The sequence below is a fragment of the Xenopus tropicalis genome, chromosome 2 (assembly GCF_000004195.4).
Source record: "Xenopus tropicalis strain Nigerian chromosome 2, UCB_Xtro_10.0, whole genome shotgun sequence".
In the NCBI taxonomy this organism is placed as follows: domain Eukaryota; kingdom Metazoa; phylum Chordata; class Amphibia; order Anura; family Pipidae; genus Xenopus; species Xenopus tropicalis.
The window spans coordinates 174,318,198-174,329,151 of record NC_030678.2 but is presented as its reverse complement, the minus strand read 5'-3'; the positions used below and the strand labels follow the sequence as shown (position 1 = coordinate 174,329,151).

At 47.2% G+C, this 10,954-nt stretch overlaps 2 protein-coding genes across 9 annotated transcripts in view; both read left to right on the top strand.

Moving 5' to 3' along the window:
• The window catches only part of LOC101730808 (proteasomal ATPase-associated factor 1), a 31,798-nt gene that overhangs the window by 10,710 nt on the left and 10,134 nt on the right, over window positions 1-10,954 (top strand). For 3 of the 8 annotated variants that reach the window (XM_031896293.1, XM_031896294.1, XM_031896291.1), the window contains 10 exons: window positions 3,693-3,733; window positions 4,042-4,145; window positions 4,742-4,831; window positions 5,569-5,667; window positions 6,060-6,210; window positions 7,014-7,208; window positions 7,358-7,449; window positions 8,267-8,382; window positions 8,469-8,551; window positions 9,544-9,626. In XM_031896293.1, coding sequence (XP_031752153.1) covers window positions 3,693-3,733; window positions 4,042-4,145; window positions 4,742-4,831; window positions 5,569-5,667; window positions 6,060-6,210; window positions 7,014-7,208; window positions 7,358-7,449; window positions 8,267-8,382; window positions 8,469-8,551; window positions 9,544-9,626 — 1,054 coding nt within the window. Of the gene's footprint in view, window positions 1-1,117; window positions 1,204-1,362; window positions 1,502-3,692; window positions 3,734-4,041; window positions 4,146-4,741; window positions 4,832-5,568; window positions 5,668-6,059; window positions 6,211-7,013; window positions 7,209-7,357; window positions 7,450-8,266; window positions 8,383-8,468; window positions 8,552-9,543; window positions 9,627-10,069; window positions 10,431-10,954 lie in introns of those variants that run through there. The other 5 variants (XM_031896290.1, XM_031896297.1, XM_031896295.1 and 2 more) reach the window with 4 other exon arrangements.
• The window catches only part of LOC100485515 (proteasomal ATPase-associated factor 1), a 44,565-nt gene continuing 43,784 nt past the window's right edge, over window positions 10,174-10,954 (top strand). Inside the window, exon 1 of the mRNA XM_031896312.1 lies at window positions 10,174-10,259. The gene's annotated coding sequence lies outside the window, so the exon portion shown is untranslated. The remainder of the gene's footprint in view (window positions 10,260-10,954) is intronic.

Sequence of the window (10,954 nt, the reverse complement as noted above, 5' to 3'; positions counted from 1 at the left end):
CCCCCCCAGCCCAATAAATAGTGACTGTCTGTGGCACCTTACAGCCCCCTGGCATTCCCAGTACCCAGAGGCACAAACAGCCCCCCCCAGCCCAATAAATAGTGACTGTCTGTGGCACCTTACAGCCCCCTGGCATTCCCAGTACCCAGAGGCACAAACAGCCCAATAAATAGTGACTGTCTGTGGTACCTTACAGCCCCCCTGGCATTCCCAGTACCCAGAGGCACAAACAGCCCCCCCAGCCCAAAAATAGTGAGTGTCTGTGGCACCTTACAGCCCCCCTGGCATTCCCAGTACCCAGAGGCACAAACAGCCCCCCCCCAGCCCAATAAATAGTGACTGTCTGTGGCACCTTACAGCCCCCCTGGCATTCCCAGTACCCAGAGGCACAAACAGCCCCCCCAGCCCAATAAATAGTGACTGTCTGTGGCACCTTACAGCCCCCCTGGCATTCCCAGTACCCAGAGGAACAAACAGCCCCCCCCCAGCCCAATAAATAGTGACTGTCTGTGGCACCTTACAGCCCCCCTGGCATTCCCAGTACCCAGAGGAACAAACAGCCCCCCCCCAGCCCAATAAATAGTGACTGTCTGTGGCACCTTACAGCCCCCCTGGCATTCCCAGTACCCAGAGGCACAAACAGCCCCCCCCAGCCCAATAAATAGTGACTGTCTGTGGCACCTTACAGCCCCCCTGGCATTCCCAGTACCCAGAGGCACAAACAGCCCCCCAGCCCAATAAATAGTGACTGTCTGTGGCACCTTACAGCCCCCCTGGCATTCCCAGTACCCAGAGGCACAAACAGCCCCCCCCCCAGCCCAATAAATAGTGACTGTCTGTGGCACCTTACAGCCCCCCTGGCATTTGACAGAACCCACAGATCGCCAGTCAGGACCTGCTTAGGTGCCAGTGAGATTCTCTCAGAAAGACTAAACATAAATCCCAGGCTGCCCCACAACACACTCTTGCTACTGTGTGCTGAGGCTAGTGCAGCTGCACGCTCTGACAGATCCTTCCGCCTGATGCTCAGGCTGCACCCTGATTGGCTCCCACTCAATACACAGAGGGCAACTGAGGTATCAAGTTCCGTTTGAGTCAGAGCAGTCAGTGATTCATAGGGAGATAGTTATTGTGGTACAATGTAAGAATGGCTGCTGCCGCCACAATGCTCTCCATACAGGGGGACTGGGACCAGGTCCTGAGGTGAGACACAGAGTCTGGGGGGCTTTGCAGACACTTGCATGTGGGGAGTTGCTAAGCTACAGGTCTGAATGTACTATTAACCCTTTGCTTCAGCAATGCACATTCACTAACATGTAAAGCAGCTGTCTAACCCATTGGTATTAATGCATTAACCCTTAGTGCAGCGCTCCCCAGAATGAGGATGCACCCCCCTAAGGCAGCCAGATACTATGGATAAAGGCCAAGCACAACTATCAGTGAGGATGCTGTGAGGGAGAGAATGCTTCTGTATAATGCTTCTTACTTCTGTATTATACAGGTATGGGACCCATTATCCAGAATGCTCGGGACCTGGAGTTTTCCGGATAAGGGATCTTTCTGTAATTCGTATCTCCTACCTTAAGTCTGCTAATAAAATTATTTAAACAGTAATTAAACCCAGTAGGTTTGTTTTGGCTCCAATAAGGGGTAATTATATCTTAGTTGGGATCAAGTACAGGTACTGTTTTATTATTACAGAGAAAAGGGAATCATTTAACCATGAAATAAACCCAATAGGGCTGTTCTGCCCCAATAAGGGGTAATTATATCTTAGTTGGGATCAAGTACAGGTACTGTTTTATTATTACAGAGAAAAGGGAATCATTTAACCATGAAATAAACCCAATAGGGCTGTTCTGCCCCAATAAGGGGTAATTATATCTTAGTTGGGATCAAGTACAGGTACTGTTTTATTATTACAGAGAAAAGGGAATCATTTAACCATTAAATAAACCCAAGTAAGTAAGAGGTATTTAACCCTTGGAGCCTATCACTAAACTGACCAAGAGGGTAGAGTATTAACCCTTTAAGTAGTAAGAAAAGGCTAAATCACCGGGGTGTGCCAAACACAGACCCTGGGCAATGGTTGGCACACCTGTCTTCCTTAAAAAGTAGGGTTGCCTCCTCACCCCTTTAATACCGGCCCCATCCTGGCATGGCTAATTAGCAATTCATTTAGAAGCAGGCTGCATGGCTGCACATACATCTCTTTAGTCTGCAGCATGCCTTTGAATTCCTTGCTACTAGCCATGCAGAATGTGGATTTAATATGTGACCAGTTGTAAAGGGGTACCATTCTAGTGAGCGCTGCGCTGCCATCTTGTTTCTTGCCCCTGGGACTGTGCATATGAGCAGTAAAGCAATGTTCTGGGGTTTAGGGGCAGATTTATAAAAATGTGAGTTTGGAGCTTAATACATAAAAACTCACCCAAGTTCTATTCATCCCTATAGGATTTGTATTAGAAGCGTATTAATGAAATGGTGAGTTCTATCTTTCACCCATTGATAAATACGCCTTTAAAAATTCAACAGGAATGAATAGAATGTGGGTGAGTTTTTATGTTTTAAGCTCCAAACTCACATTTTCATAGACTTTTTGGGTGCAAGAGCCCCTTTGAGTTCAGAGCCCCCGTTGCTGATAACAAGGTTACACATATACCAAATTATTTAGTTATCAGCTGTAGCACCAAGGATATTTACAACAGCACGTAAGTGTTTATATTCTCAGCTTTCATATTCCCTGCACTGCTGGTTGTGACTCCTGAAACAGAACAAATGCAGCTTTTTAACTGACTTCTTACACATTGTTTCAAGAGTCAGAGCATGCAATGTAAGTACCAGTAGTGCAACACCACAGGGGGCCTTCACTTACTGCTCTGCAGTTGCGCCCCACATAGTTGCACTCAGTGCTGCTCCGTCCATTCTGCCTCGTGCTCAGAATAGAGTCCGGCTGTGCCCAGAGTTGTACTGGGGTGCTGGGCCCCAAGTGCTCCACATACTGCTCTCCCCCCCCCCCCACACACAGTTCCAGACTACCAGATGGGGGGAGCACAGGCGTATGGGTGGCGAGGAGTGAGCTGTCGGGGGCTGCAGGTGGGGAGCAGGCTGGGCCGGTGGGGGCTGCAGGTGGGGAGCAGGCTGGGCCGGTGGGGGCTGCAGGTGGGGAGCAGGCTGGGCCGGTGGGGGCTGCAGGTGGGGAGCAGGCTGGGCCGGTGGGGGCTGCAGGGCAGGATCGGACTGGGTCAGTGGGACACCAGGAAAAACCCAATGGGCCCCCGGCCATGGTGGGCCCCGCCGGGCCAGACCCAATCCCAGCTGGCCTCCATCCCCCAATCGCCTCTACTTATGCACCCTCGGAGGGAGGGACGGGGACCTGGCGGGGCATGTACAGGGGCCCTTGGGGGCCCACACACTCCCAGTCCAAGGGCCCACTGAGTTTTTCCCGGTCTCCCGCCAGCCCCGTCCAACCTATTGACACAGGGGAACCCAAAGTTGCTGCCACCCCCAAACCAGTCAGTAGCCCCAGGGGTCACTGCAGCACAGTTGCACTAAAAGCATAGGGCACACACATCAGCTGCACGGTGGCGCCGGAAATGACACCAAATGGGCTTAGAATATGTTCAGTCGTTTATCAGTTGTGTGTGTGTAGCCTTGTGGCCCGTCGCTTACACTCTTTTTTTACTTTTCAGGGAGGCTGAGGGGGAAGTCTGGGTATCGTGCAAGATTCCTGGTAGGTTTGGTTGTTTTAGCCGCTCATTGTGCCCGGTACAATGGGCCTGAAGGGCCAACCCCTTGTCTGTAGATGGTTTTGGGGGGAGGTCGGGGCCAGGGTGGTTTGGGGGGAGGTCGGGGCCAGGGTGGTTTGGGGGGAGGTCGGGGCCAGGGTGGTTTGGGGGGAGGTCGGGGCCAGGGTGGTCTGGGGGGAGGTCGGGGCCAGGGTGGTTTGGGGGGAGGTCGGGGCCAGGGTGGTTTGGGGGGAAGTGGCCGGGGGTTGTAGTTTTCATTTTCCCCATTTCTCCCTGTTTTTCTGCCCTTCAGGAAAGCCCACGATACGCGGCAGCCTGACGTCAAAGGGAATAAGTTCTGATGAGGTTCCGGAAGTGACCGCCTCCGAGGAGTTTGTTGTGCAGGAAGTCACCAAGGTGCGGCCCATGTCTATGTCACAGGGCTCAGTGTGGCACAAGGTGGTTTCACCCAGATTAAAGGGCAAGTTCAGCATAAAACAAAAACACTGCAGGTGAATTTCCTGGCCCAGTGTTTCTAAATAACCCCTAGTGAGTTTCAAGCTGTAGAAATGGCTGCCTCAGCCTGGGGTAATATTGCTGGGGGTTCAGTGTCTTGCCCTTACTCTGCCTTGGCCCATTCTGCATCAGCACCACTCCGTGTGTATCACCATGACAACCAGGGCACTGTGGGTCCCCCTATTCTGCCAGTAGCCAGCCCGGTGTAGTGTAGTTGGAAAGAAACCTCCAGGGCAGAGTGAAATTCCCCTTGGTTTGGCCACAGACAAAGTGTCGTTGTGCTTGGAATTCTGGGAGGTGCAAAGAGGTCTCTGATCAGTGATTAGTGAATGTGGGGGGACAGCGTGAAAGACTGAGCCTTCACTCGGGGAGACCCACTACATACAGGTTTTGTTTACAGGTCAATTTGCCTTTAAAAATAAATGTCTCCATGCGCAGGTATTGGTGTGATTGTATCATGAGAGACTGAATCACTGTCTCCCCTGTGTGTCTTACAGAATAGAATCCCTGTTTCCTGCCCCGGGGAGAATATTTCCTGCACATTTCTGTCTCCTTATGCAAGTTTCTCCCACATCCATGGAAAAAACGTAAGTTTTACTTTCATTTTGTTTTACTTTTTTATATGTTTAGATGCCTTTTTAATAATTAGATGAATTATATCTTTCTGTACAGGCTATGAGCAATCTTAGGGGGCTGTTCCTGCTGAATTGTGCTTAGTACAGGGGAATCCCTATGTGCCATAGTCTTATGGTATCTCTCTGTACAGGCTATGAGCAAACTTAGGGGGCTGTTCCTGCTGAATTGTGCTTAGTACAGGGGAATCCTTATGAGCCATAGTTTTATGGTATCTCTCTTTACAGGCTATGGGCAAACTTAGGGGGCTGTTCCTGCTGAATTGTACTTAGTACAGGGGAATCCCTATGTGCCATAGTTTTATGGTATCTCTCTGTACAGGCTATGAGCAAACTTAGGGGGCTGTTCCTGCTTAATTGCGCTTAGTACAGGGGAATCCCTATGTGCCATAGTTTTATGGTATCTCTCTGTACAGGCTATGAGCAAACTTAGGGGGCTGTTCCTGCTGAATTGTGCTTAGTACAGGGGAATCCCTATGTGCCATAGTTTTATGGTATCTCTCTGTACAGGCTATAAGCAAACTTAGGGGGCTGTTCCTGCTGAATTGTGCTTAGTACAGGGGAATCCCTATGTGCCATAGTTTTATGGTATCTCTCTGTACAGGCTATGAGCAAACTTAGGGGGCTGCTCCCCGTTTTTAAATGCTTTCCTTGTTGCTCCTCACGTCGTGTCTCCCTGCGTTCTCCTACAGGTCAGCTACTTGGACATCTCCAGCGGAGGGGACCTGGGAGTCTCCAGCAGCACAGATCAGACCTTTAAGGTGTGGGAGACCCATAATACAGAAGTAAAGGTAGGAAAGGGGAGCTTCCCCGAGGTTACCCCCTGCCATACCGAGCATGAATTCCAGATGCCCCTTTTCCATGTCAGTATGCAGGAGCAGAACTAGGGGTGAATTAGACTGGGGGGCACTTAGATCTGGGTGCCCACTGCACACTAAGAAGAATAAGAAATCCGTTCTCAAGCTTCAGCCTTGCACTCCATACTTTAATCAAAACAACTACAAGTAGCTGAATACTTCCCTGGTCTAAATCCCTGAATTCCCTGTCTCTCTGTAGCACCCCCAGAGAGAGGTGGCAGCCCCCCCATGAATAGATCACCCGTCCGGCTGCCTCCGGCCCATCATATTACAGCCATACACCGCCGATACCCTTATATACAGAGGCCATTGTTTGGTTATTGCAGAGCGTGCTGGAAGGTCACACAAGGGACGTCTTTTCCTGCAAGTTCTTCCCTTCGGGGCAGGAGGTGCTGAGCGGCGGGTTGGATTCGCTGGTGAAGGTCTGGTCCGTGAATGATGGAAGCTGCTTAGCGACGATGAAAGGACACAGAGGAAGTAACCACAACAATGTCATTAAAGGAGAAAGAAAGGCATTTGGGCATTTTACTGCCAATAGATTAGGCACATTAGTGCCACCTAGAACCTTATACTTATTCTGCAGAAAGCTTTACATGCCTGAGTAACAGCCCTAGAAGCTCCCTCTGTTTGTTTAAGATAGCAGCTGCCATTTTAGCTTGGTCTCAGTAGCTTCTGTGCTTCAGCTCTGGCTGCTTTTAGATCAGATTACACAGTTGGGAGGGGGAGTGAATTTTGATGGGAGGGGGAGTGAATTCTGATGGGAGGGGGAGCAGGAGAAGGGAGGAAGAGAGGAGCAAACTGAGCAGACTGGTTGAAGTATTTTTCTGAGAGCAGGAAGTCTGACACAGAAGAACATTTATACACAAAAGGAGAAAATAAATCCTGTTTTTCTTTTGATAGAGGACTCTGAGTGCTTATCGCTGTATTTACATAGACCTTTCTGCCTGCATCTGCTGAGCAATGCACAATAATGGAGAGCTCAAACCCTCTGGATAGGACACAAGTGGGGCTCATTTATCAACACTGGGCAAATTTGCCCATGGGCAGTTACCCATAGCAACCAATCAGTTTGGCTTTTTTTTTTTTTAAGCCCGCTGCATGAAGAACAATGAATGCCACAAGGGCAAATGTGCCCAGTGTTGCTAAATGATCCCCACTGTGGTGCAATATGGAGCAGTAGTGGCATTTCTACCATATATTATATATATTTACCATTTACAATGAGTAAGTGGGAAGCCCATACAGTGATACAGTTACCCATGAAGCAATGTGTCCTACAGGTATCCTGGACATAGCTGTTGTGGCCGATGGACAGAATGTCATTTCCTCGGGGCAGGACGGCACGGCTCGGTTATGGGACTCTGCCCAAGGCGCCTGCATAGCTGTGGTCGATGACTCCTACTCTCCTATCAACGCCATCGCTGTGGCCGAGGTTGGAAACGCAGTCAATCTGGGCTCTCCCAAGGAAACTCCTAGTAAGTTCTGGTTTTTAAACAAATCAAGTTGCCCTTTAAGAGCTAGAGCTGCCACTGGGATCTTCCGGCTGAGGATCTCTAGCTCTGCCATAGGCAAGCATTGTCCAACAGCTTGTAACTTGTGAGTAGCAGCTGTTTGTATTTCCCAGGTAACGGGGAAGTAGGAACAGAAGGCAAGCTGGTGGTACTGGCCCGAGAGGATAAGTCATTGGAGGGAGTGAGCCTGCACAGCCGCCAATCAGTGAGTAGAGACCTGCATGTAAATGCAGCAATCTCCTTACTATACATTGTTCCACCCACACTAAGGGTGAAGACACACCGGGCTACTAGTAGCAGCTACTTTCTCAGGGCTACTAAACTCTAGAATATGCCCTGCCATAGACAATACTGAGAACTGCCTCTGCTATACACACACAGTTATTAGTAAATGATCAGCATTGTCTGTTTTAGTAGCAGTGACAAGTAGCTGCTACTAATAGCTCTCTGTCTTCACCCTAAGGCGGTTATTGAGCAGCTAGGTAGGGGCATAATGTATAGTAAAGGGGCTGGTGGGGGGCAGACTATTGTACAACAAGGAGACAGGCAGACAGAGCATTTCCAGAAAATTTGGTGGGGGGGAGGGCAGAGGAATGTACAGTATAGAGTGTACAGTAAGGAGATTATTGGGGTGATTGAAATATTAAATAAACCCAATAGGGCTGTTCTGCCCCAATAAGGGGTAATTATATCTTAGTTGGGATCAAGTACAGGTACTGTTTTATTATTACAGAGAAAAGGGAATCATTTAACCATGAAATAAACCCAATAGGGCTGTTCTGCCCCAATAAGGGGTAATTATATCTTAGTTGGGATCAAGTACAAGTACTGGTTTATTATTACAAAGAAAAAGGAAATCATTTTTAAAAATCAGAATTATTTGCTTATAATGGAGTCTATTGGAGATGGCCTTTCCGTAATTTAGAACATTCTGGATAACGGGTTTCCGGATAAGGGATCCCATACCTGTACTCCCTCAGCGGCTTCTCTGTAAGTAAATTACATATTATCTTCTGATCCAGGTTTTCGATTTTGAAGGTTCTGATGCTTTTAACTGCTGCACCTTTATCTCCAGTGTGGGGGTCCTGGCTGGGGGCCTCGATGGGAACATAATCCATGTAGATATCAGGAACCCAAAGTAAGTAGCCGCCTCGCTGGAACTGGGCTCATCATTAAAATAATAATAATAATATTATTATTATATAATATTTATTTCCATTTCAGAAGCGCAGTAGAAACCGTTTCCTGGTCAGAAACCCCCGTGTTGTCATTGGTGCCCTTCAGAGACACCTACGTTGCCAGTTATGGTAGGAGCTGTTATAGCGTGGGTTAAATAAAGGGGAAGTTCATCTTTGGGTTCACTTTTAATATGTTATAGAATGGCCAATGCTAAGCAACTCTTCAACTTTTTAATCTTTTATTGTTTTTCTTATTTATTTGCCTTCCTCTTCTTTTTCCAGCTTTCAAATGGGGGTCACTGACCCCGGCAGCCAAAACCTATTGCTCTGTGCGGCTCCAGTTTTATTGTTATTATTATTAATTTTTATTAGTTATCTTTCTATTAGGGATGCACCGAACCCATTTTTTTGGGTTTGGCCGAACCCACCCTGACGGATTCTGCCAAATCCGAATGCTAATTAGGATCGGGAAGGGTTAAAATTAGGGGGTTGTTCACCTTTGAGTTAACTTTTAGTATGATGTAGAGAGTAATATTCTGAGACAATCCGGGATTCGGTGCATCCCTACTTTCTATTCAGCCCCTCTGCTATTCATATATCAATCAAGTTCTCAAAACCACTCCCTGGTTGCTAAGGTAAATTAGACCCTAGCAACCAGACGACGGCTGAAATTCCAAACTGGAGAGCTGCGGAACAAAAAGTAAAATAATCCAAAAACTACCAGTAATAAAAAACGAAGACCAATTACTCTCTACATCATACTAAAAGTTAACTCAAAGGTTATCCAAAGGTTTATCCAAATCTTCGGAACTGTAATACTGGCCCCTACACTGAGTGATCGGGGGCCAATCACAATCTAGCATATAGAATATAGCTACTTCTACTTGCTGTGACTACTATAAAATACAATTGTACATAGCAGCAATATGTATTGGAGCTGGAGTTCCCCTTTGCCCCAGCCTGGCACTGCGGTTATTATGGTTATTGGTTAATATTTCACCTATGCAAGAAGCACCTTTGTGATTGGTGCAGCAGCCTTTTGGATCAGTACATAGGCACTGCGTGTAGCCATGATGTGGAAGCTATTTGATGTATATATATATATATAATATTCCCATTAGGTAATGGAACCTGCTATATCCCCTTGAAGGGTTCTGAACAAGTTCTGCAACTCACTGGGCCTAATAGACAACCCGTGTTCCAGGTAATATAACGATGTAAAGTTGTTTCAAGGGAATGCTGGGAAATTATTCTACTATTTGAAGGATCTAGAGATCGTAGAGCTTAGATTGTAAGCTCTACGGGGCAGGGACCCCCTTCCTACTGTGTCTCACACCACATGGCACTTGTATTTATTTATTATAACACTTCTCCTCCCTGTGTGTAATTGTGTATTCTGTAAGACTGTACAGCGCTGCGTACCCTTGTGGCGCTTTATAAATAAAGTTATACATACATACATACATAAAGGGTCTGTGTGAAGCTTCCCACCTGTTTCTGACTACAACTCCCAGAAGCCCCTGTAATGACATGACAATACCGTCCATTGACTTGAATGACCACCGGCCGCCATTGCTGGACTTTGGATGATATCATGTAATTAAGGCCACTCATCCTCATCTTCCCGTCACTTTTTCCCTTTCCCAGGTGGCGGCATGGAAGAAGCTTGTGTACACGTGCTGCAGGGACGGATTCATCCGCAAATATGAAATCCCAGATCTGGGATAGATTTGTGCAGAACTTACACCTTCTGTATTACTAACCTGCCCCCATGTTTCCTCCGACCAAAGGGCAAGTCTTCCCTTGTAGTTGGGAAATGCCATTTTGTATTTATAGGGTGAGTGTAACAGCCAGGTAGTTTCTATCATATAGTGAGATGCATATATGTGTTTGGTATATTGTGAGCACAGACATTACTTCCCTGCGTATTTGTACTAAACATATGAGAGGGAGCTGCCATATTGTTTCCCTTACCTGTACATGTATAAAGGTGTTTATATACATAGAACATTCCTTTCCAGTATATTATTATTTATACATAAACTGAGGGGTTCTGTGCCCATATAAAGGCACAAGGCTGCAGGCTGAGTTATACAGCGAACTCTGAGTATCACTCATGTATTATAAGGGATAATGTACCCCCTACTGTAAATGATAAGGATATTAGCAGTCACTGAGGGGTTCTGTGCCCATATAAAGGCACAAGGCTGCAGGCTGAGTTATACAGGAAACTCTGAGTATCACTCATGTATTATAAGGGATAACGTACCCCCTACTGTAAATGATAAGGATATTAGCAGTCACTGAGGGGTTCTGTGCCCATATAAAGGCACAAGGCTGCAGGCTGAGTTATACAGGGAAATCTGAGTATCACTCATGTATTATAGGGATAATGTACCCCCTACTGTAAATGATAAGGATATTAGCAGTCACTGAGGGGTTCTGTGCCCATATAAAGGCACAAGGCTGCAGGCTGAGTTATACAGGGAAATCTGAGTATCACTCATGTATTATAGGGATAATGTACCCCCT